This window comes from Tiliqua scincoides, chromosome 5, assembly GCF_035046505.1.
Source record: "Tiliqua scincoides isolate rTilSci1 chromosome 5, rTilSci1.hap2, whole genome shotgun sequence".
In the NCBI taxonomy this organism is placed as follows: Eukaryota; Metazoa; Chordata; class Lepidosauria; order Squamata; family Scincidae; genus Tiliqua; species Tiliqua scincoides.
In genome coordinates this window covers 3,387,821-3,413,383 of record NC_089825.1, presented here as the reverse complement: position 1 = coordinate 3,413,383, position 25,563 = coordinate 3,387,821, and the positions used below count along the sequence as shown (strand labels likewise).

The window sequence follows — 25,563 nt, the reverse complement described above, 5'->3', positions numbered from 1 at the left end:
GAGAGAGAGAGAGAGAGGCAGGCAGGCACAGAGAGGACCCACTTTCCACCCACTTTTCTTTGCTCACCTTGTAGTAAGGTGTGTTTTGGGTTTCTCCCTTTGGCTCTTAGTCTAGATCAGATCCTTTGCTCTAAAACAGGGGTGCCCAAACCCCGGCCCTGGGGCCACATGCGGCCCTTGAGGCTTCTCAATGTGGCCCTCAGGGAGCCCCCAGTCTCCAATGAGCCTCTGGTCCTCCGCACTGCTGGAGGACCACTGGCCTGATGCAACTGCTCTCAGCGTGAGGGCAACTGTTTGACCTCTCGTGTGGGATGAGATGGTGGGATGAGAGCTCCCTCCACTGCTTGCTGTTTCATGTCTGTGATGTAGCAGAGGCAGCAAAGGAAAGGCCAGCCTTGCTTTGTGCAAGGCCTTTTATAGGCCTTGAGCTACTGCAAGACCTTCATTCATTCATATAAGTTGATCTTTAATATAGTCATTTATGTAAACTTATGCAAATTTATTCAAATTTGAAATGTAAATTAATTCTTTCTTTTCCCCGGCCCCCAACACAGTGTCAGAGAGATGATGTGGCCCTCCAGCCAAAAACTTTGGACACCCCTGCTCTAAAATGTGGAGTGGAACTAGGATGCAGAGGCTGATCCCAGCATCCTATTGCTGTCTTATGTTCTTCCCAGCTTTCCCTCCAGGATTCAGTGAACTGCAGTTGGAGAAGAGGGTGCATAGAGCAGCACAACAGGGAAAGGGGCATTGTGAACACTTCCCCCAACACACTAGTCTTCAATATGAAGAGTTCTTTGTCTGATAAAGGGGAGCTTAGGGTTAAACATGAGGTTTCCACACAACGTCCCAGTGTGCAACCAGCAGTGTCACAGTCCAGGAAAGGCTTGCTGCTTGATGCTGCAAAATACGGACTCTGCAAGCCACCTGCTTCCAGAGGTCCTCCTCAGAGGTCCTACTCCGGCCACTGCCCCTTTCAGGAGTTAGACAAGTGGTGGCTGGTGAAAGGGCCTTCCCTGCTGTGGGGACCAGTTGTGGAAAGCCACCCCCACAAGTACTTGGTGATGTTTGCATCACCATGAAGGTGTTTTACTTTTGATTGTCGCTGTCTTACTGCTGCCAATTTGCTGATTAGATACCTGGGATGGGAGCTGTTACTGCTACTTTTTCAGGAATCTGGATTTTGGTTATCATTTTTGAATGTATGGTTTTAACTAGTAATTTTAACAGTACTGTTGTTAGCCACCTTGGATGTTTTGATACAGAAAGGATGTAAATGTTTTAAATACGTAAGATTTGGGAAATAAATCTTGACCTTGGTCTGGACTGCTCCCCAACCAGCCAAGAAATCAGGGCCCAAGTCAGCCTTGCCAACACCCCCCTACCCAACCTGGATTATGCCTGTAGCTTTTCTCCTGCCAACTCCAAGCCCCCAGATGACTCAGTCCTGCTGGGGGAATCAGACTCACTGAGGACTGACTTGCCAAGTCAGTGCAACCTCCTGCTAGTTCAGGCATTGTATGTATGGCAAAAGGCAGAGCCCCTGCTTTGCCCAGGCTCAGTCCCTGACAGCATCTCCATGTACAGACCCCTTTCTGCCGGAAACCCTGGAGAGCTGGACAACACCAAGCTACAGGGACTGGCGGTCTGGCTCAGTGTAAGCCTGTTCCATAAGAACATAAGAACAGCCCCACTGGATCAGGCCCTAGGCCCATCTAGTCCAGCTTCCTGTATCTCACAGCAGCCCACCAAATGCCCAGGGAGCACACCAGATAACAAGAAGACCTGCAAGGCCTCCTGGGAATTGTAGTTAAGAACATAAGAACAGCCCCACTGGATCAGGCCATAGGCCCATCTAGTCCAGCTTCCTGTATCTCACAGCGGCCCACCAAATGCCCAGGGAGCACACCAGATAACAAGAGACCTCATCCTGGTGCCCTCCCTTGCATCTGACATTCTGACAACCCATTTCTAAAATCAGGAGGTTGCGCATACACATCATGGCTTGTACCATGGAAAAAAATTGATTTTTCCTCCAGAAACTTGTCCAATCCCCTTTTAAAGGCGTCTAGGCTAGAGGCCAGCACCACATCCTGTGGCAAGGAGTTCCACAGACCGACCACACGCTGAGTAAAGAAATATTTTCTTCTGTCTGTCCTAACCCGCCCAACACTCAATTTGAGTGGATGTCCCCTGGTTCTGGTATTCCACCTGCTGCATGCTTGAGCCAAGACTACTGTTAACCTGCAGTGGCTAACAGCCCAAACCTATTCTACCCCCCCAACCCCACCCCCACTGATGCAACCATGCCAAAAAGGCTTGTGATGCATCCTGCAAAGGTGGGGGTGGATGCTGGGTGGGAGGTCTGGGTGCTTCCGAGAGGCTAGGGAAAATATTTTCCCTTACATCCCTGTAAGCCCTTCAACTGCCAATGGGTCTCCTCAGGCCTGCACCAGCTCTTTAGCTGGTGCAAGTCTGAGGAGAGAAAGGCTATCAAGAGGGGATAGCATCTGGCGTAAGTCGCCTATGCTGAGTGCCACTCCCTTCTGCCTTCATTCTGCCTCCACCCTGCCCCCGTTCTGCCCTTCCCTCATCTCATTCCACCTCTCCCGCTGACCTACCTGGTCTAGTGGGCGCTCAATCACCCACCGCTGCAAACCGGCCCCTGCTTTGCCTGCAGAGAACACCGGTAGGCCAGTAGCATGTGGCTCTGTGTACGGCTGGCAGGCCATTTGCCATGGCCATAAAGCAGGCTTCACCATCAGAACACTAATTCTGGCAGTGGCCCACACATACAAGATTAGGCCGGAAAAGTATCTGTAAGGACCCAGCTGCACATTGTTCATGTTCAGGGTGGGGAGAGTGGCATCTGTGGACAAATGTGTGTAGGATTGCTAGCAACGAGAATTTCTGCTTTGTGCTCTGGGTTTGTTTGAGAGCAGCAATAGACAGACTTACGGCTTTCAGGATCTCCTTCCTTTTATAATAAAACTCTGCAGCCCCCAACCAGAGTCCCCGTGCAAAATAATGTCACTAAGTGCTGGTGGAAATACAAAGAGAATTGAAGAACTGGGCACTTCTGAGCAAGCGCTGAGTCCAGGAATACATTTTCAATACCAGAATCGAGTGCAAAATTTTTCATGCGAAAATTCAGTCCTGGCTTTCCCCCAAGTTTCCTAAGTTTTATCAGCCTATTTTTGGGGGTTGGGGTGGGGGGGGGAGGCCTTTTGATGTGGATTTTGTTAAACTGACAGCCAGAAATCTTGCTGATCTACGATGAGATCTACCTTCTTCCAAGCCTAACTCTAGAGCATTCATAAGCCCACTTACGAAAAGTCCTGCTAGATCAGGCCAAAGTGGCTCCAGCTAGCTCAGCATCCTCTTGCCTACCATGAGAATGACCTTTCCAGGACGTGAAGTCCAGAAGGGATTGTGAAGAGCTCCTGAAGGATCAATTCAAACAGGGAGAATGGGCAGCAAAATGGCAGGCGCACTCTATGCAAATAAATGTAAAGCAATCACACTGGGGCAAGAAATCAAAATTTCACATATATAATGATGAATTCTCAACTGTCTGTGACAGATCAGAGAGAGATCTTGGGGTACTGGTAAGCTCAAGTGTCGACCCAACATGTGGCAGTTGTGAAGAAGTTCAATTCCATGCTCAGGATTATTTTAAAAGGATGGAAAATAAAACGGCCAATAGTATTAGCCATTGTACAAATTGATGTCAAGGTCACATTTGGAGTGATGTGTCCAGTTCTGGTCGCCACATCTCAAAAAGGATATAGTGGAACTGGAAAAGGTGCAGAAGAGAGCGACCAAAATGATGAGTGTGCTGGGGCACTTCCCTTACAAGGAATGTCTACAGCGTTTGGGGCTCTTCAGTGTAGAAAAAAGGCACTGGGGAGCACATGATTGAGACATATAAAATTATGCAGGGAATGGACAGTTGATAGATTTCCTTTTCTATCTCACATAACACCAAAACCAGTAAAATTGAGTGGCAAGAGAGTTAGAATAGACAAAAGAAAATATTTCTTTACCCAGCCACCTATAATTAATCTGTGGAACTCCTTGCCATAGGATAGGATGATGGCATCTGACCTGGAGGCCTTGAAAAGAGGCTTGGATGGACTGATGGAGGAAAAGTCCATCACCGGTTATAATTCATGATGACTCTATGCAACCTTCTGGTTTTCAAAGTAGTCTATCTCTGACATGCCAGATGAAAAGGGCAGAATGCAGGTGTCTTGCTGTCTCAGGTGCTCCCTGTGGCATCTGGTGAGCCACTGCGTGATACAAGCAGCTGGACTAGACGGGCCCCTGGCCTGATCCAGTGGGGCTCTTCTGATGTCCTAAAGCCCCAAGGTGGAGAGAACGGCACACCTCATTCCGGTCATTGCTCCCCTACAGCTGGTATTCAAAGTCAGCTGAACCTGGAGGTAGCACCAAACCAGCAGGACTAGTAGACAGCGACAGATTTCTGATCCTCCATGAATTTGTCCAATTCCTTTCTAAAGTCACTTAAGCTGGTGGCCTTCACTACATCTTGTTGCAATGAATTCCATAGACTAATTATGCGCTGCGTGAAGAACCTCCTCTCATCCACCCTACATCTCCTGCCGGTCATTGAATGACTCAGCCTGGCTCCACCATTGTGAGAGAGGCAGAAAAACCTCTGCTTTATGCTTCGATCAAGTCCCTCCTTATTTGCCTTTTGTTCTAACTAAAAAGCCCCCAGTGCTTCCCCTTTGAGGGAGGTGCTCCAGCCTTCTTCATTTTGGTTGCTCTCGCCTGTACTTTTCCCAATTCAACCGTGCCCTTCTTGGGGGTGGCAATCACAGGACTCCAAATAGAGGTGCAGGGGAGCAATGGCCTTTGAGCTCCCAAAGGCAGCTGGTGGAAATGGACAAGAAGGGTCCTTTTTGGCCTGACCCAGAAGGGCTTCTCTTATGTGATGTCTCAAAACTTGCATCGCTTATTTCTAGACATGTTTTTATTGCCTGTTAATACAAGCAGCTTAACAAGCAGCACATAAATCACTGAAGTGAGTGAGTGAATGAATAAATAAGCAGCCATGACTGACCTCCCACCAGGTGAAAATGAGGTGCAGCTGAGCACGGAGGAAGCCCACAGCTCTCCAAAGACCAACACTCCATCCCCAGGGTTGCACAGACCACCACAGAGAGGAGCCGAGAGGCCCACCCCAGCCAGGCCTGCAGGCAGCTCCCCCTGCGAGTGCCCCCCCACTCCCTGCTGTCACCTTGACACCTTCTTCCCTCTCCTTCTCCTGCCTTCCAGGTTCACTGTTTAATCTGGTCTGTTAATGAGCTTTCTGACTGTTGCCTAGCAACCATCTCCCTGGCTCCCAGACATCTGCAAAGTGGGGCAAGCAGCTGCCCCCACCCAGGCTTCAGCTGCAGAAGTTAAGAGGGGATTCAGCAACTCTGCAGATGACTCAAAAAGTGGGAGGAGCGGCAAAAGTATGAGGACAGGTTTCCACCTGCAGCTGCCCTTGGAACACCCACACATGGACCGGTTATGCATTCAAATCCATGCATGCTCTTTAACCCCGCCCCTGGTTCTTGCCCTCCCCCCAGCATTCAGGCTGCCACATGGCAATACTGCAGTGATCAGAGAAGCCCCAACTGGCAGAATTCCTCTGTCTGCCCTTTGCTGCTCACATCCCTCTTGCCCTCCAGGTCCAGGGGTCACTGTCTCAACCTGCCACTCCTTGGGCCCTCTTTCTCCACATCTCCCCCACCCACTTCCTTGCTAAATAAATTTACTGAACCCAGAACCTAGAGTTTAGGCATTGTGATAGTGTCATCAGCCGTATGTGACAACGGCATTCTCCTAGTCCTTGTTTCAAGATTAAGCATTTGATCAAAACGTATCAACACGTACAAATTTGGCACAAAACAGATGGAAACCATATTCTCTCCCTGTGGTAACGCCTTCATTTCAAGTACGCATTTTCACTGTCAAAGCGTAAGAAGTGTAAATTAAAATCTCAACTAACTGACGATTATGCCCCCAAAAGCTGAAGTCTCGCACTTGGAAATGGCACAAATGGCACACAGGAAAAGTGCAACATGTTCATTGTGTTCACACAAATTCTATGCAGCTTCTGTTAATTATGCAGGATTTTTCATCTATAGTTAAAAATACACACATACGTTTCTGGGCCTAAAGCTCAAAGGATTGTTCTACTCAGGGCCCCCCCTGCCACATGGACCCCCTTCCCAAAGACCACCTTTGCATGTGCATGCACTCATGCCCACACATGCGCCCATAAGAACATAAGAACAGCCCCACTGGATCAGGCCATAGGCCCATCTAATCCAGCCTCCTGTATCTCACAGCGGCCCACCAAATGCCCCAGGGAGCACACCTGATAACAAGAGACCTCATTCTGGTGCCCTCCCTTGCACTGACATAGCCCATTTCTAAAATCAGGAGGTTGCATATACACATCATGGCTTGTACCCCGTAATGGATTTTTCCTCCAGAAACCTGTCCAATCCCCTTTTAAAGGTGTCCAGGCCAGACACCATCACCACATCCTGTGGCAAGGAGTTCAACAGACCAACCACACACTGAGTAAAGAACTATTTTCTTTTGTCTGTCCTAACTCTCCCAACACTCAATTTGAGTGGATATCCGCTGGTTCTGGAGTTATGTGAGAGTGTAAAGAGCATCTCTCTATCCACTCTGTCCATCCCCTGCATAATTTTGTATGTCTCAATCATGTCCCCCCTCAGGCGTCTCTTTTCTAGGCTGAAGAGGCCCAAACGCTGTAGCCTTTCCTCATAAGGAAGGTGCCCCAGCCCAGTAATCATCTTAGTCTCTCTCTTTTGCACCCCCATGAATAAGTGATCATTAGAAAAGTTATTGATAATAAAACAGCTAATGTGATAATGCCAATGTACAAATTGATGGTAAGGCCAATGGATGGTAAGTCCTTTTCCCTTGAGGCTTGATATGCAAGTTGGGGGATATAAGAGTGAGATAACCTGCATCCCTGTGAGATAGGGGTGAGGAAGCTGGGTGGTTGTGCTCATGTGAGAGGGGGGAGGCACAGGAAGGATTGTGAGGTAGCACACGTAGGTGAGAGGGATTCTGAGTTTATGCCCCTGTGAGAGAGGGTTGTGGGAGTTAGTGAGCCGTGCCAGGACTGGGTTGAACGTGGGGAGCTGTTGCAGGAGTGGCCTAGATCCATCTTGTTGATTTTTACTTGCAGGCCAGCGCCTTTCCTTGTCATCATCCCCCATCGATCGTTTCCTAATTTGTAATTTGCAGGAGTGGAAGCCTTGGTGCCAAGTTTAGCAATATGTGACAGGACAAATTCTGAGCAGGTGCTCTATAGACTGGCTTTTAGGTGGGCCTCGCTGGTAAGAGATGTGTTTATTTTCATCTAGGAGCTCAGGGGAGGGGAGGGGAAAGATCAATAGAGTGATGGGCCATGGAAGATATGGCAATGGAGGGAGGGCAGGGTCATTCCAGGGGAAGGAGGGTCCGTCTTAGACAGATTGTCCCTCTTTCCAGCCTTCCCTCCAGCTCTCTGAGGACTGGGGGCCTTGGCAGTAGCTCCATGAGTCTGAAACTGCTGCTTCTAAATGCCAGATCAGTAAATAATAAAACCTGTCTCATCCAGGATGTAACCAGGTCTCCGTGATACATGCTAGCTCAGTATCCTGGCCTCTGAGCGGCCCGTTTTGGAGCAGGCTGTGCAGCATGGCCTTTCCCAGTTTGAAGAGACACTTGGCCAACAGTCTGAGGCAAAGAGGCAAAGAAGGAAGGCCCAATAGCCTGGGAGACAGACCAGGGACAGACTGCACTTGCTCCCAGTGTGGAAGGGATTGTCGCCCTCGAATTGGCCTTTTCAGCCACACTAGACGCTGTTCCAGAACCACCATTCAAAGCGCGATACCAGAGTCTTTCGAGACTGAAAGTTGCCAAAACACATCCTCATCCAGGATTTAATCCTGGGTGAGGATGCTGATCTAGCATGTATCACAGAGACCTGGTTGGATGAAACAGGAGTAAATCTTTCCCAGCTTTGTCCACTGTGTTTCCAGGTAGTGCAGCCACCACGGGGGTGGGAGGGGGGCAATAGTCTATTGGGATTCCATCTCCTTGCCAGAAGCCCTGTCTGGCAATTCACTGGGTTTGACTTTCTGTATGTCACATTGGAAGGGTGGGACAGGAGTAGAATTCTGTTGGTGTACTGGCTGCCTTGCTGCCCAACCGTCTCCCTGCCTGAGCTGCCTGGGTTGATCTCAGACCTTGCATTGAAGGCCCCCCACCTATTGGTATTGGGGACTTCAATGTGCACACCAACGCCCCAGAGGTAGGCACAGCTCAGGATTTCATGGCCACCATGACAACCACGGGCCTGTCACAAAAGATCTCTACCCCAACCCATGAGGCTGGACACATGTTAGACCTGGTGTTTATGTCTGGGGAAAGGAATGGTGATCTGGATGTGGAGGAGATTAACAGCCCAAATCCTATGCAAGTCTACTCAGAAGTAAGTCCCATTGTGATCAATGAGACACTCCAGGAAAGTATAAATAGTATTGAGGCCTAAGGGCCCTCTTGGTTGTGCCACCATCAAGGGGGACGGTGGCCAAAAAAATAGGGCCTTCTTGGCGGGTGGCGCCTTTATTGTGGAATTCCTCCTCTTTGAGTTCCTTCACTGTTAACCTTCCAGTGAGGCCTGAAGACTTTTTTATTTCAGAAAGCCTTTTGATACCTGATGGAGAGCATGATGGCTGCTTTTTTTAACAATTGTTTTGTACTGCTGGTTTTATTGCTGCTGGTCTTGTTGTTTTATTATTTATTTTATTATTGTATTTTATAATTTTATTAATTTTAAGAGCTGTAAGGCACCTTGGGTGCCCTTCAGGAGAATGGTGATTACAATCCAATAAAACAAACAAACAAACAAACAACAAGGCCACACCTGGAGTATTGCGTCCTGTTCTGGTCGCTACATCTCAAAAAGGATATCGTGGAAATGGAAAAGGTGCAGAAGAGAGCAACCAAAATGATTGACTGGGCTGGGGCACCTCCCTTATGAGGAAAGGCTACAGCAACGGGACTCTTCAGTCTAAGAAAAAGGAGACGGGGGGGGGGGGGGGGACATGATCTAGACATGCCAAATTCTGCTGGGAATGGATAGAGTGGGGGGGGGGTGTTCCTTTCCTTCTCACACAACACCAGGATCAGGGACCATCTGCTAAAATGGGAGAGTTAGGACAAAAGAAAATATTTATTTACCCAATATGTAATTAATCTGTGTAACTTCTTGCCACAGGATGCGGTGATGGCATCTGGCCCCGGATGCCTTTTAAAAGGGAATTGGACAAATTTCTGGAGGAAGAGTCCATGCAGGCCATGGTGTGTACAACCTCCTGATTTTAGAAGTAGAATGCCAGGTGCAAGGGAGGGCACCAGTCTGCAGGTCTCTTGTGGTCTTGTGCACTCCCTGAGGCATTTGGTGGGTCACAGTGAGATATAGGAAGCTGGACTAGATGGGCCTTTGGCCTGATCCAGTGGGCTCTATGTTCTTAAGTGGGGGGCAGGCCAGTAGTGAATTAGTGGACATGCCCCCATCCCTCTTCTCCTCATCTATGAAGAGCTTGGCAAGTAGCCTCCCTGCTTTGCACAGCTTCTCTTTGAAATGAAACCAGGGTGGGGATGCTGGGAAGCCAGCTCTCACCCCCCCCCCCCCTCCACTCCAGTCATTGCAAGGAGAAGTGGTGCAGAGCAGGGAGGCTGCCCCACATCAAGGCCAGCCCTGGTTTCAGTGGTCCTAAAATGTGAGAGCAGCTCCTCCAGTGGTTCATTGCTGACGATTGGCAAGGACTACGACTATCTGCAATACTGCTTTAGGTTAACTAAACTGACTTCCTCACAGAACTCCTGGGAATTGTAACATGGTTAGATAAACCTTAACTGAATCCCTAACCACATCTAACTCGGTTTCAGTTCACAGCCTCCTGTGGGAAGCAGGAAGGACAGTTAAAGAAACTAGCTGCACTCTGTGGAAGGGCCCGGAGAGTGACAGCACAGGATAGAGCAAGAAGCTGGTTGCAAATCCAAATCCCTCTTGACACTGGAGTTCTACTCCTGGGCCAGAACTGGGCTGCCTCACTTTCCTATTCCACGGGGCCTCAGCTCAGTGGTGGGGCCCCTCTTTTGCATGCAATGGTCCCAGTTCAATTCCCGCTCAAAGAGGCTCAGGGGACAGGAAAGAACCTCCACACCAACCCTGGAAAGTTGGAGTGGAGAAGTCTGGGCAAGATGGATCAGGTTACAAGAGAGGCTGGAGCAAACTTCCTAGAGCCTCCAGTGCAGCCACTTGGCTTGGCAGAATGTCTTAGGCTAAAGCTATTTCTGAGAACAAGCGGCTGGGGAAAGTGACCCGCCCGACTCAGGCCTGTGCTCTCCAGGACGTCTCCACTCAGCACCTTGGCCAGCTCCTTTCCCAAACCCTTCCTTTCTTTTCTGAATGGGGAATCCCATCCGTGCACAAGAACTGTGAAGGGTCCGGTCCTGGCATGCCTGCTTGGAAGTGTGTTCCACTACTTTTGCAGCACTGGCTCCCAATGTGAGTGTGCACAGGGCCCAAGAGAGTCTTGCAGTCAGTGCAGTCTTTAGAACTGGTGAGTGCAAAGTGTGCTAACAAGCAGGAGTCCCTTCAGGGCACAGAGCAGCCTGCAGGTCTAGGCAGCTGGTGATTTGGGAGACAAATGTGCTGAATTGTCTGAAGGGGGTCCACCCACAAACAACGTGCAGTTCTCACCCACATGCAAAGGCAGCCGCATGCAGGGGGGCAGCACTTGCAAGCGCCACAATGCGCTGTTGTAGCGGCCCCTCCCACTCACCGTCAGAGCCATTCTGCTCTGCGGCCGCTGCTGCTGCTAGCCACACCAGCTAAAGGATGTCTTTGTGTCAGAGGCCAAAGACCTTCTGAATGCCAGTGGCTGGAAAGAGCAGGAAAGGGCTTCTGGGCTCCCCAGAGTATCAGCCGGCCACTGCCGCAAGTGGCATGCCAGAGCAGGTGGTCCTTGGGTCATGAGCCAGCAGGACTCAATGGCTCTCTCTGCCTCCCCCTACTAGTGACTTGGATTGGTGCCAAATATTGCTGTTGGTTTGCTACTGCAGCATGCAGGCAATACAAACCTTCTGCAGATCTACTCCAGAACCATCATAACTACTATCTTTGCTGCCAATCACACCAAATACAAAGCAAGGCTGGAAATGCGGAGACCGTAACTCTGATTCACTAAGTGGGACCCTTTGAGCTCATGATTAGACCAGGCCACCCCTCCAGTTAGCAACCGTGCTGTTCCTGCAGTCTATACAGCACCTGGCATGTGGCTAATGAGATGAACTGTCAAGCAGAGCCAGGCCCAGACTATGTTTGCCAAGTCTGTTATGATGTACGCCATCTCAGTAAACTGTACAACAAACCTGTAAGGTGGGCTAACAGGATTATCCTCCTCTTCCAGGTGGGGGGCTGGGTGTATGAGGCTGCAGTGAGTTCATAGCCAAGGCAGGATTTGAACAAGTGACTCCCATGTCAAAGCTTACTAATCACCTTACACCAATTAACAAGTATCCATCTAACTATCAGGTCCTGTTCCTTTATCTGGGGTGAAAAATTGCTATTAAAAAAGCTGGCAGAGCTGCTTAATTCTAGGTGTGAAGCCAAATGCCACACAGCTTCTGCTAGACTCAGAAACAGGCAGATTCCTGAACCTTGGTGTGAACCTCCCTCTTTCTTGGTGTGTGACTTGTGCACAGACCCATCCCCCAGAGGGATGCCCCTCCGCCCAGCCCAGCCCTGGCAGCTATCTGGTCGCCCATCATTCCCAACCTGCCAGGATTGTGCAGTAATTCCTCGCAATCCCCTTTGTAAGGCTCTAGGGAAACACATGGTGGTGAGCAGTCCCCACTCTCCCGCCCCACCCTCCTGCACTCTTTTCTTCTCTCCAGCCGGTCAGGCTCAGGCATGTGCCAGCAGCAGCTGCCTGGAGCAGATGGTGACGACTTGACCTGCCACCCAGGGGGGTCCCTGAGAAGGTCCCCATCTGTTACCTGCTGCTATGTGGCGGAACCCGGCCTGTATCTGGCCCTTTTGGCCAACAGGAGTGCAACACAGCTTGGAAGCTGGGTGCTCAAAGAGGTGCCCCCTCCCGCATGCTCCAGCCTGTCACTAAGCCCTCCACAGAGGCCCCGCTGCAACACACCCCACGGTCTCCAGGGGTGAGAGTTGCTCTCCCTCTGTTGCGCCTGGGCTATGGACCTCCTGACTCCAGGGGGACAAGTCAGCCCCCTCCCTAATGGCATGCAGATGTCAGGTAAAAAATATTTCTTGCTCCATGCCTTAGACAACTGGCATTGTATCCACTGCACACACACCCTCCTGGTCCATCCAATTCCCAGGAGGCACATTTCTGAAGTGCCTGTTCCCTGGAATAGAGTTCATGCTACCTGCCCATGCCCAGGAAGCAAGAAAGATACAGACTCCTGTGGCAGGCGGGAGCCTTGGCATCAAGAGAAGAGGGTGTTTCCTCACCCCTAATCCCAGCTCAGACTCCTGCCCCTCCTCTCCCCCTGGATGACTGGCCTCCGGGTGTCCCAGGGGCAGTGGGTCAAGAGCAGCTCTCTCTAATCCCAGGGCGAGTGGGGGCCCAGCCCAGCCATTGTCCAGCCATCACAGGCAGCAGGGCTGGAGTTTGCACCCAAGACAGCTGGAGGGTGAATGAGCCCACGTGCCTTTGCACTATGCCTACGGAGGGGATTAATGGGGGGGGTGGGAGGGCAGAGGAGAAGCTCCTGGCACACAGTGACCCCTGGTGGCAGACACAGTCTCAACAACTTTCAGCACACCCCTTTCTTAGGAGCCAAACTTCTTCTTCTGGCTCTCAGCTGTACAGTGAAGCTTTTTTTTTTCTCCCCTGAGCTGCAGAGGCTGCCATGTTCCATGCCAGACTGTCAGCAGGTGACGGGGGGGGGGGATACTTTTTAACATACTTCCCTCTCCCACTGAAATCACCCCCAACTTTACCACTTGTTGCCCTGCAGGGGACAGGACACAGAGACGCGCCCATAAGAACATAAGAAGAGCCCCACTGGATCAGGCCATAGGCCCATCTAGTCCAGCTTCCTGTATCTCACAGCGGCCCACCAAATGCCCCAGGGAGCACACCAGGTAATAAGAGACCTGCAAGGCTTCCTGGGAATTGTAGTTAAGAACATAAGAACAGTCCCACTGGATCAGGCCATAGGCCCATCTAGTCCAGCTTCCTGTATCTCACAGCGGCCCACCAAATGCCCCAGGGAGCACACCAGATAACAAGAGACCTGCAAGGCTTCCTGGGAATTGTAGTTAAGAACATAAGAACAGCCCCACTGGATCAGGCCATAGGCCCATCTAGTCCAGCTTCCTGTATCTCACAGCGGCCCACCAAATGCCCCAGGGAGCACACCAGATAACAAGAAGACCTGCAAGGCTTCCTGGGAATTGTAGTTAAGAACATAAGAACAGCCCCACTGGACCAGGCCATAGGCCCGTCTAGTCCAGCTTCCTGAATCTCACAGTGGCCCCACCAAATGCCCCAGGGAGCACACCAGATAACAAGAGACCTGCATCCTGGTGCCCTCCCTTGCATCTGACATAGCCCATTTCTAAAATCAGGAGGTTGCACATACACATCATGGCTTGTACCCCGTAATGGATTTTTCCTCCAGAAACTTGTCCAATCCCCTTTTAAAGGCATCCAGGCCAGGTGCCATCACCACATCCTGTGGCAAGGAGTTCCACAGACCAACCACATGCTGAGTAAAGAAATATTTTCTTTTGTCTGTTCTAACTCTCCCAACACTCAATTTGAGTGGATGTCCCCTGGTTCTGGTGTTATGTGAGAGTGTAAAGAGCATCTCCCTATCCACTCTGTCCATCCCCTGCATAATTTTGTCTCAACCATCTTCCCACTCAGAGAGAAAATGTCACTTGGAGAGGGGGATGTTTAGCTAATACCCTAAAGCTGGGGTGGGGGAGAAGAAGCTCCTTGCCCATGCGGGTCTTCTGCTTTGCACAACTGAGTATCACATGTGGTGTTGCATGGCCCCAAGAGACCATGAGAAGGGGTAAACATTGTTTATGTAAGCAAACGTTCTCATTGTAGAACAGCACATTACCCAGACATAAGTACTACTACCATATGGGTTGCCAGTCTTTTTGGGCACAGTTTGGGCACAGTTGTGTGCGGCCTCCTTCAATGGCCTCCTGAAGGTGACCAGAAGTCACTACTAGTTCATACTGGCAACTTTTGGTCACATCTGGGAGGCTTTCTGAGGAAGCCAAGAGGCTGCTTGTGACCTTTGGAGGGCTGTGCGCAAGCCCTGATAAGTTAGTGCAGCACCACATAGGACCCCCCCCCCAGATTTAATTATCTGTGGTTTTCAGTATCCATGGGGGTCCTGGAATGGATCTCCCGTGAATACCAAGGTTCCAAACTGCTCCTTCCCATTGTGGCCTGATCCTGAGAGGGCGCGCCCAGGCTGACCATTTCTGACAAAAAAGAGGCACGGTTTGTCACACGCCTCTATCACACTTTGGCATGCACATCTAGCTTGGTCCAAGATGGACCAACTCTGTCCTCCTATATAAAAACCTTTGGGAGTGATGTTCTTTTCAAATGCAGTATCCTCCCTAAACCCCTTGCACAGGCTCATATGAAAGGCACACAGCCTTCTTTTTTGTAAGCATACTCAAGGAATTTGGTACCACAAATGAACCTAATTTTGATATGTTCATTGTAAAACAGTGTAAAGGAATTGTTTTTCCATCTATTTATGTGCCCAGCTTATCATATATATTTACTTGGAGCTGTAATAACATATAACAAGTACAACATAACACGTTGAAAAATAATGAGTGGAAAAAAATAATAGAATCATAGAGTTGGAAGGAGTCCAAAAGGTCATCAAGTCCAACCCCCTGCTTGTAGCAGGAAATCCTCCTAGAGTATTTCGAGCAGGTGCCTGTTGAGCTGTGGCTTGAAGATCTCCAGTGCAGGAGACTTTACCACCTCCCTTGCTAAATATAATTCCTAGAGTTATGTTGGGTCTCAAAACTGACACTGACAGTTCAATGCCACCTGACAATGGAGGCCCCCCATGACTAGTCACAGGATTCTCACACCTGCCTGTGCCCCTCACCACCACTAACACCGTCACCCACCTCCTGAAGTGGTCCACCAGCACTCCCACCAGCTCTCCTACGCGGTTGTCCTGTTCCGGCTTCATTTTGTGAAGGCAGACCACCAGCCCGTCGTGATTCTGTGTGTGGAAGACCACCAGCTGGTCCCCACCACTGGTCACACTCACACCGGTAATCTGTCAGGATAGAAAGTCACAAAGGAGCCATCTTTGTCTCTTCCATGTGGAACCAGAGCACCAAGGGAACAGGAAATGGCAGGACATTTGGGATGGGCAAGAGGAGAGACCTCTCCGGGCAGCAGACAGCGGGTGCTCTTTTCTGTTCCAGAACACTGTCAAGGGAGCAGGCAGCCAGCCATCCCACTCCCTTAGATAGTGACGAGCCAGATGCATTCCAAGAGGTGGTACTTACCGTGCTCAAAGGCAGGGATCGCATCACCTTGTACTGCTTTCGTGGATCCATCTTGTACAGATGCTGGTCTGTGATGAGGAGGGCTCGGTCTGTACTCTTGTTAAAGTGATTTATCTTCAAATGGTTGTGTGGAAGGCCAGGAAGTCCACCAGAGGGAGGGAGGGAGGGAGGGAGGGAAAGAAGACAGACAATGTCCTTAGCATCAAAAAGCAAGGGCCAGGACACCTTAGTACCAGCCATGGAGACAGGAAAAGGCTAGAGCAGAGTTTCTCAAACTGTGGGTCGTGACCCACTTGGTAAGTTGCAACCCAATGTCTGGTGGGTCCTGGGTCTAGCGGGTCCTGCATTAGGCCTTCTAACCTGCCCTTGTGTCTAGTTGGCTCCAAATTGGAGACCTCCAGATGCAATTGAAGGCTGCATTGGGCCTCTGAAGGCCTTAGAAGCCCTGCAAAGCAGCTGGAAAGTCACTTTAGGTTTACTTCTGAGCTTGAGCCCTTGGGCTCAAATGAGGGCATCACAGCCCTCATTGATGCATCCCATTTTCTGCTGAACTGGGTTGGGTTTCCACTCTTACTTCCAAAGCAGAGCATGCAGAGTTTTAATCACAGGGATGCCAATGGGCAAAGAAGTCCCCACCCCTCTGCACCCCTCTGGCTTCTGGGGGAAGCCTTCCCCAGTTGGCTCAGTGGTTGCCATGATGGATTCAGCCCTCGAACAGCTCGATGGCCACCATTTTGGCTCACACAGCCTTGGCTCTCCCTGAGCTGCTAAACCCAACCAGAAGGCCAGAGTGTGTGATAACAGCACCTAAACCATTTAGGAGCTGGATGGAGGCTCCTCATGGCTGAGTGGTGTGAGGAGGAACAGGAAAAAGGGGTGCCTGGACTTTAGGCCTTGTGAGAAGGAAAAACTCATATGAGGGAGGAAAAGGAGAGTACAGTACATAAGAACATAAGAAGAGCCCTGCTGGATCAGGCCAAAGGCCCATCTAGTCCAGCTTCCTGTATCTCACAGCAGCCCACCAAATGCCCCAGGGAGAACACCAGATAACAAGAGACCTGCATCCTGGTGCGCTCCCTTGCATCTGGCAATAGTAGTGAATACAAAAGTCTGGCTTTGCAAGTGATAACATCTGACAGTGCTCCCTGCAACCACATCACCCTGCCATGCACTGAAGACAACCTGAGGACTCATCAGGACCACACAGATGGCTTCTTCTCCCATCCAGACACTGCCCAGACCAAGCCCTGTTCAACTTCAACACAGCTGCTACAACATATTTCCTTAGGGGGGGCAGCAACAGAGCAGGACATGACACTTGTAGCCTCTTACTTTGCGGACATGGCAGGAGAAGAGCACCGCAGTGAAGTGGACTTTATCCTTCAGGGCTGCCACCCTCTTGGCAAACAGGTTGGCCATTCTAGAGTTTTCATCCACCTGGAAGAACAACAGAGAACCTGAGCAGATCCAGGCCTTTGTGGGATCAAGACAGAAACAAAGGGGGGTGATTCCTATCTTCTCCATTTGGGGGAAGTTCCTGTTCCTCTTGAAAATGGGGAGAGGACCTCACAGGACTTGCCAAGCACGGAATGGGGAGAGGTGCTGAGCAATCCTCCTATAGCCACAGCACTGTCTGTGACGACCTTGCACAAGAGGAAGCAGAGTAGTGTGGGGGGGGGAAGGGTACACTCAGGGCTTGGATGGCAGAGGCTGGGAATGTCAGCAGGATACGGCAGGGGCAACCAAAGCACACCAGACTTAAGTTGGAGAATCTGTGCTAAGCTAAAAAACCCAAACTACTCCCAGCAGCTCTGATCCAAATCAGGGGGTCTTTGTATCAGAGGGAAATGATGTAGAGAGGCCCAGCCACAGCACTTTCCGGAGTGTCTAGTTGGCACTCAGAACTGTGACACAGAACTGCTGTCAGGAGTGACTTCATTCTGGCTGAAGACAAGCATGTGGGTTGTCCCCCCACACCCCATTCCATCTCCAGCCCTTGATGCTAAGACTGATACAGCAGTTTTCTCTCTGACTGGTAGTGTATGTGTGTGAGTGAGTTTGGGGGTGGGGGGAAGGCTGTCTGCACAGCAGGACTCCGTAGCAGGCAAGCACAGAAGCGGCAGCGGAGGCTGCAACCGCCCACACAGGCTCTCGCTCCCTGCCTGAAGGATTTGGGGAGGAATCACCATGGAGACTGCATAGAAAGTCTTTCTCTTCTGAAACCTGCATCTCCAAAATCACTTCACACCCCCTCTTCCTGCAGGAAACCCTGTGTGCCCTGGTGTTGGTCCTCCTTGCCAAGAACCACATGGCACTAGTGCGCAGCTGTGGAGGATCAAGCATCCACCCACCCAAGCATGTGGGCCAGGGCTGACTCAGCAGGACTGGACTGACTCAGCAGGCCTTGCAGAAGGGCATGGAAGGGACTCAAGCAGGCAGTCTCCATGGCCCCCACCCCAGCATGGCTGCAGCTGGAGTCCTCTGGAGTTACCAGTTCCAGGTTTCGGAAGACAGCTGCCTCATAGGAGACCAGGGGCTTGGAGCCAAAGATCTGCCTGGTGATTCCTCAGCCCTCTTCATGCCCTGGCCCAGTGCCTCTCTCTCATCCCCTCCACCCACTCCTTCACTGCTCAGATTCATCCATTGGCTTCATTCCCTCTTCTAGCCCCCCGTTCATCAGATCTCTTGCTTCTCTTGCCAGTTTTTGCTGGAAACTGGTTGGTAGCAGATGCAGATCAGGCAAAAGATAGGCCATCTTTGCACAAGGCATTTCTGGAACTCACTGCCACAGGATGTGGTGCACCATCTTTGATGGCTTTAGAAAGAGAGGTAGAAAAATTCATTCAGGAGGAAGTTCTATTAGCAGCTATTATCAGTCAGGATGGCAAAACTGTGCTTCCCTGTTCAGGGGCCAGATGGCTCCAAATATCACCTTCGGGGGGGGGGAGACTATTGGCTCTATCCAAGGGGGTCCTTCTTATGCTTTCCTTGCCCCTCTTTTCCTACCCTCTTTCTGCCTAATTCTCCAGGACAAGGACACCTTGGTCTCTCTGCCTATCAGACCCCTGCTGTGACATTCAGCCAGCAAAACCAATCACTGACAAAGCTTCCCAAAATCCTTTGGCGCCTGACGGTACAGACCGCAGTTGCCAAGTTGTCAAGGAGAAAACGAGCACAACTTCTGTCTAGTCTGAGAGCTGCCTGGAAGCCACCCCCTCCAGCCACCCTGAGATTCCAGGTACAGAATCAACTGAATATCCAGTAGTGAAGAAAATGTACTCTGAACATGCTCACAGCCAGTGGCTTAGCTAGAGGGAGTCCAAAGCAATACGTTTTGCAGGGAGCCTCACTGCAGTGTACAGGCGGCCCCTCCCCTTCGGAGCCAGGCCTATGCCTCTGTTTTGCTCCCCCCCCCCCGCCTGGAATGGCTCCGAAGGGGAGGGGAAGGGCCCCTTGCATGCTGTGGTGAGGTTCCCTGCAAAACTTAGTGCTTTACACCCCTCTAGCTACACCACTAGGCTATTGGAAACCTACCCCCTGTGAATGAGCACATCCCCCCCTCCGCGGTCATTCTTGCTCAGCAGTGACACCTCCTGGCTTCAGTAAAAACAGCTATTTTCCCCCAGGATTTGAAGGAAACTAGATGAGGCATGCTGGAAAGCTGTTAATGAATGTTTGATTGTTTCTCTGGGGTGGGGACGGCAACAACATATTCCTGCTATTTTTACAATCTGATTTATATTGTTTTTATAAGTGTTTTATGCAAAGGGCTTTCATGTGTTTCTGTTCAGTTGTTCACTGCTTTATGTACTCCATGAGATGTAAATACATGTCCCTGAATTCACTCTCTCCACACGACTCCTAATTTTATCAACTGTTAGCATCAAGTTCCCCCATTTAGGGCCCAATCCTATCCAATTTTCCAGTGCCATGAGGCATGTGCTGCATCATGTGGTGGGGAGACAGTCACAAAGGGCTCCTCGAGGTAAGGGAACATTTGTTTCCTTACCTCTGGGCTGCACTGCAGCTACATTGTTGCTGGAAAGTTGGATAGAATCAGGCCCTTACTCAATTATATTAAAACTCTAAGTGCTGCTTTTGAGCCACAAAGCAGTGGACAATCAGAACTTTAAAAAAAACAATCAGAATAATATGTCATAGGACAGACAGCACAAATTGAAAAATATAAAGCCACAGACCCAAATAAAAGAAATAAAATCCTAGCTAGGGTTGTTTGCCTGGAATCTCTTTATTTATTTGTTTATTTTAATTTAGCTCTGCAGAGCTTTTTTGTTGTTGTTCTGTTTTTCTTTTTGTGCTGCTGGTCTGATGATGTGCTATTTTGAATACATTTTTAATTTCATGCATTAAAAATGTTTCCGTTTTGAAGAATGAGAACTGAATAGTACTGCTCAGATTCTGGGACTCCCACTTTTGGGAGCTACTTCTGGCCTCTTTCCTTTAGGAAACTTTTAGAAACCAATGGAGATCATGCTGTTTGTAATTGATCTATATTTTAATGTTTGATCAGTCATTTGATGGTGTTATTGCTGTATAATGCTTTAAAAAACTGTGGGAGGAAAATGGCTGGAAAATAAATCTACAACCCAATACAGAGTAGGTCTGTTTTGAGCCTGTGATGGCTGACCTCCAGCTCTTGTTACACCTGTGCTGTGTTTGGTTAGACTCCATATTGTTTTGCCTGCTGCTGAGCTTGGTTTGCAGGTCTCACCTGTAGCTGTTTGCATCGACAGGCGAGTAGCAGCTGTGGCAAAGTGCCCTACAGTGTCAAGATGCAGCACTTTGAATAGCTCAACTTTTCTTTTTCATCTATTCAGGATGTCTTCCATCCATGCCGTGGCCCCTCCTTAGCTTGCAAGACCTCACCCCAGCAAGCAAAATGCCAGAATAGAAACCTCTTCCAAACTTGGAATGAACACAGACAAGGGGGGGGGGGGGGAGAAAGGACTAGGATGCATGGTGTGGGGAAGAGTGTACTGAAGGAAGGAAAGAACCAGGAAAGAGGAGGGGAGGAGAAAGAAGGGGGCTTGACACAAAAAGAAGGCAACAACCAAAACCCCAACTCTGCCATTCCTATGGAAACAAGAACCCAGCAGTGGAAAGGAATGGGTATGGAAATAGCTGCTTTAGTCAGCCCATAATGACTACAGGATTGTGGTACATCCCTTCCATCTCTTTCAGGTATGTGCTGAAGGGAGAATTTTAGCTGGTACCACTTCTCTCTCCACTAGAACATTGTGATGGGAAAACAGCTGCACCTCCTGCAGTTGAGAGGCTAATTCCAGTGCTTTCAGTGCTCGCCTGACTCACAGGAATGTAGTGGGTGAAGCCTTCCCTAGCATAGGGACCAAATTATTGGGGGTGTGAAGCTTCACCTATTTCCATTTCTGCATGTCAGGCTGCTCTGAGAAGCGCAGAGGGACAGCCGGTTACAGGAAATGCAGGCAACAGAATAGATGGAAAAGAAAAGTTGAGATATTCAAAGTGCTGCATCCTCCCTCTGCTCTTTTGCGGCATTTGCAGATCCTTGGGGCACACCGCTTTTCACCTCTCTCCACTGTGAAAATTGCCCATTGAAACCCACTCTCTGTTTCCTGGTCTTCAACCAGTTCTCAGTCCACGAGAGGACCTGTCCTCTAATTCCCTGACTGTGGAGTTTTTTCAGTAGCTTTTGGTGAGGGACCCTAAGGCCTTCTGAAAGTCCAGATATATAATGTCCACGGGTTCTCCCGCATCCACATGCCTGTTGACCTTTTCAAAGAATTCTATAAGGTTCGTGAGGCAAGACTTACCCTTACAGAAGCCATGCTGACTCTCCCTCAGCAAGGCCTGTTCGTCTATGTGTTTTGAGTTCCTATCTTTGATGAGGCATTCCACCATCTTACCCGGTATGGATGTTAGGCTGACTGGCCTATAGTTTCCCGGGTCCCCCCTCTTTCCCTTTTTAAAGATAGGCGTGACATTTGCTATCCTCCAATCTTCTGGCACCGTGGCCATTTTGAGGGACAAGTTGCATATCTTAGTCAAGAGATCAGCAACTTCATTCTTCAATTCCTTAATAACTCTTGGGTGGATGCCATCAGGGCCTGGTGACTTATTGATCTTTATCAATGATTTAATTTATCATTTATTATCATTAATTTAATTTAATTTATTATTTATTAATCATTAATCATTTATATAAATCACATAAATTTATCATTTATTAATCATTTATTAATTATTTAATTTAATTTATCAGACCCACCACTTCTCCTCAGCAGTCCTCTCTGACCCGTCTTGCTGCCCCTGCGTGCCCGCATAACTCCCAGGACCCTGTCCCGGCCCTGTTAGGACTGAAGCCTGTAGCTGGCCTTTGTGGCAGTGTCCTGACTGATGGGCCCTGAGCCTGTGTGCCACCAGCCAGCACTGAGCCATGGAGAGAACTGTAGAGATGCCAACCAAGACATGCCCCTGGCCTAGCAGGCCCACAGGAGCCTGGGGACACTGCCCAGCCTCTACAATGGCTTGCTTCCTGGAGCAGCGAGCAGACCTGCAGGCTACCTGCAGCTTGCCCACAGCTGTCCAGGAGCTGTGCCTGATACAGGAAGCTGCAGAATTACCATAAGAACAGAGGGAGAACCCTGCTGGGTCAGACCAGTGGCCCAGCTGGTCAACAGAAGGCACGGCCAGCATCCTGCTTTCCAAAGTGGCCAACCCAAAGGATCTGGGAAGCCCACAAGCAGGGCATGAAAACAAAGGTCCTTCCTTCCCCCCCCCAGTTCCCCATCACCACCACCGGGCAATGAGGCACCGTAGCAAACTGCCCCGGGCATGCCGGTTCTGTTCTGCTATCTGGCTGACAGCCACTACCGAAGGCTTACCGACAGCAAGTAGTTCCGGCCCCAGTTCCGGCTGCAGCCCCAGTCTTTCCGCAACCCCTGCAGAACGTCCAGGGCAGACACCTTGGCTTGAATCTGCTCCATTTCAGAAGGAGGGATGTTCTTCACAATCTGCCTGGCTCGCCACCTGCGGAGGGAGGGCCCAAGGGGAGCTGAGAGAGCCTGCCTGGCCAGTTGGACCTAGAAAGACCTCAAAAGGGGCCCGTATGTTTCCGAAGCACCACCCTGAGGCCTGGCGGGGGACGGGACGGGACGGGACAGGGACGACTGTCTTTGACAACAGTGCAGAAGTTCCAAAGGGTGCAGACCCCTCCACGAGGACCATGGCACACGGAGCCTGCTTCAGGTCTAGCGGCTGCCAATGTGCTTCTGCACCCGATCCAAGTGAGTGGCCGTTTGTGAGCTGGGCCCAAGCCAGACTCCTCAGGACCACCTACACCCTGGCCACTGAGGCCCTGCTGTCTGGTCTTCAGTCAGCAGAGATCCAGAGAAGGGTTTTCTCCGAGATTCCAAACAGCTCCTTCACACACTGCTTCTTAAAATCACAGTCAGAGCTGCTCCTGCCACAGAGCCCTTTGCTTTGTGTCTCTCTGTGCCTGTGTGTTCAAGATGCTGGTGCAAGATTGTGCCGCCTGCTGCATTTTTCTGGTTTTATGACACTGCTTTGTTGTAAACTTTGTTTTTATGGTTTGTTTGTAAACTAATTTGAGTTTGAATGAAAAGTAGGATACAAATTAATAGAACCCCACATTTTAAAATAATTGAAAGCTGTGATTCTGAGGATGCCAAATTCAGGCCAATTTCTGCTCTTGCTCAGCTGGTTGTGTGCTTTTGGCGTACAGTTCACAACCTCCTTCTTCTTGCATATACCCTCACAACACTCCTGCAGAGAAGTCATTACTGCTCCTGTTTTCAGCGGCTGAGAGACAGTGGACTTGCCCATGGCCACCTCATGAATACGTGGCAGAGCCTGGAACCTGCATTTTCCATCTGTCCCTGGAGAACTGCAGGCCTGTCAAGTCCTCAGAATTCAAGGGCCGCCAAGCAAGCCTCTCGGATAGGTGACCACACCTAGAAGAGCCACTTTGCTACCAGCACCTGTCTACTGCAGCTACATCAGGCAGCATCAAGGGGAGGCACTTCCAGGCTTAGGATGGGCTGATGGTCACCTGCTGCCCAACCCAGTTCACATGCTGCCGTTACCTGCAGAAGATGAGCTTGCTGTTCTCTTGGAACTGTGCCAACACAGCCGGTGGCTCTGGCCATTCCACACTCTTGCCGTAGTCCACCATGCTGCGCACTGCCTGGAAGCGGTTCACCAACTCCAGCAAGTAGGACTTCACCTTGTAGCGTTTGTAGTAACTCATGATGGTGTATACGGCCCGCAGACACCGGCAGCGCTTGCGGGCCAGAGCTCCCCTCCAGGCCTGGGGCAGACAAAGAGAGAAGTTAGCAGACTTCCCTTGTTAGCAGAGTCTGCCAGTCGTCCGTCCCCACCTACACACACACACACACACACCTGGTGCCAGTGGAGAGAGTCTGGGTGCTTCTGACCTGGGGCAAAGGCCCCTAGTAGGGAATCATAAAGTCAAAATGTGGAAAGGACCCTTGACCTACCCCCCCACACATGCTCCCCATCCATTCTCCACAGATCAGCACAGTCCAGGGCACGGGGAGGAGACCCACACCTGGGCAGATGGGCCTGACGGGCAAACAAAAGACCTCCAAGTGTCTCAGAGTGGTCAGGATGCCACAGGCCAAGGCCAGGTCCAGCAGGGAGCCCCACAACTGAGAAAAGATGGCCATTCTCATCCCAGGTGGGACAGGGCATCATATCCACACAGGTGGCTGTCTCCAAGGCCATGCCACAAGGATAGTCGCTGACCACAACAGGAACAAACGGCAGCAGGAGGCAAAGCTTCTCAACACTGTCATCCACTGACATGTGCAACCCAGCTCTCTACCTGGGCCTGCTCCCATTCCAGGACACGGCTGGAGGGAAGGAGGGCTGGTTTGGCTGGGCTGAACCTGTGTCCTCAGTGGCCGCAGCAGCCCTGTTTCCCCTTCCCAGAGTCCTTGGCTCTCTCACCCCAGCCCCACTCCCCACCCCTTTCCACCCACAGCCACAGGCTTTGTGTGCATGCATGGATGCATCAGTGACGGGTACCTTCTGCAATAGCAGCACAATGATGGGGATCAACTGGGCCCGCTCCTGTTCCAGGCAGAAGAGCGTCTGGGGTGTGCGGATGAAGATCTTGGTGTGTCCGTAGGCAACGTCATTCTGGAAGTTGTGCTGCTCCATCAGGGCCTGAGTGGCTTCACGGTCCGTGGCCATGAGGTGGTTGGGCCACGTATACTCACAGGTCATCTTATACCTGGGCAGAGCGGAAGGCATCCTTGGTTGGTCTGGCCTGAGGCTGAGGCAGGGAGGGGCTGGCCTCAGCTCCTGCACAACCCAAGAGGCTCAGGCCAGCTCCCCTCCGAACACTGTGATGCTGGAATGCAACTCTCAGGTCAAGCATGAGGGCAATTCCATCACAGTGCCTTGGCATTCCTCACCACACGGGCCTCAGCTGGGCAGACGGCAGAATGAGGTGAGAGAATCCTGAGAGCAGGTGAGATGGGAGAAATACCATTTATGTAGGCCCTCCCACAAGTCCCAAACCCTGCAAATGAAAAGCTAGGTCGGAGGTTTACCCCAACCCACTCTGCTGTACTACTTTTCGACTAGCAGAGAGTTTGTCACACAGGGGTGCGTGCAAACATGTGGCACCCAAATGGGCAGCTTAAGGCCTCAATTCACTCTGCTGTGTCGGGATTTTTAAGTTGCATTTCAGTGTCATGCCCCCGCCCCCAAAAAGCATACATCAGAACAAATACAAAACTGATTTTTAAAAGAGAAAGGAAAACTATGGCAAAGCCAAGGTGTGACAAGCAGGCATGTTTTCACCAACCATTAGAAGACCGGAGGGACAGGGCAGCCTGAACTTCCAGTGGAAGGCAGTC

The 25,563-nt window shown here is 50.5% G+C and overlaps 1 protein-coding gene across 1 annotated transcript in view; it reads right to left on the bottom strand.

Annotated features, from left to right (window-relative positions):
- Positions 1-25,563, bottom strand: part of MYO1G (myosin IG) — a 61,756-nt gene that overhangs the window by 12,588 nt on the left and 23,605 nt on the right. Inside the window, exons 16-21 of the mRNA XM_066626905.1 lie at positions 24,725-24,932; positions 23,761-23,984; positions 22,540-22,684; positions 16,988-17,092; positions 15,656-15,769; positions 15,266-15,420 (exon numbers count right to left, since the gene is read on the bottom strand). Coding sequence (XP_066483002.1) covers positions 15,266-15,420; positions 15,656-15,769; positions 16,988-17,092; positions 22,540-22,684; positions 23,761-23,984; positions 24,725-24,932 — 951 coding nt within the window. The remainder of the gene's footprint in view (positions 1-15,265; positions 15,421-15,655; positions 15,770-16,987; positions 17,093-22,539; positions 22,685-23,760; positions 23,985-24,724; positions 24,933-25,563) is intronic.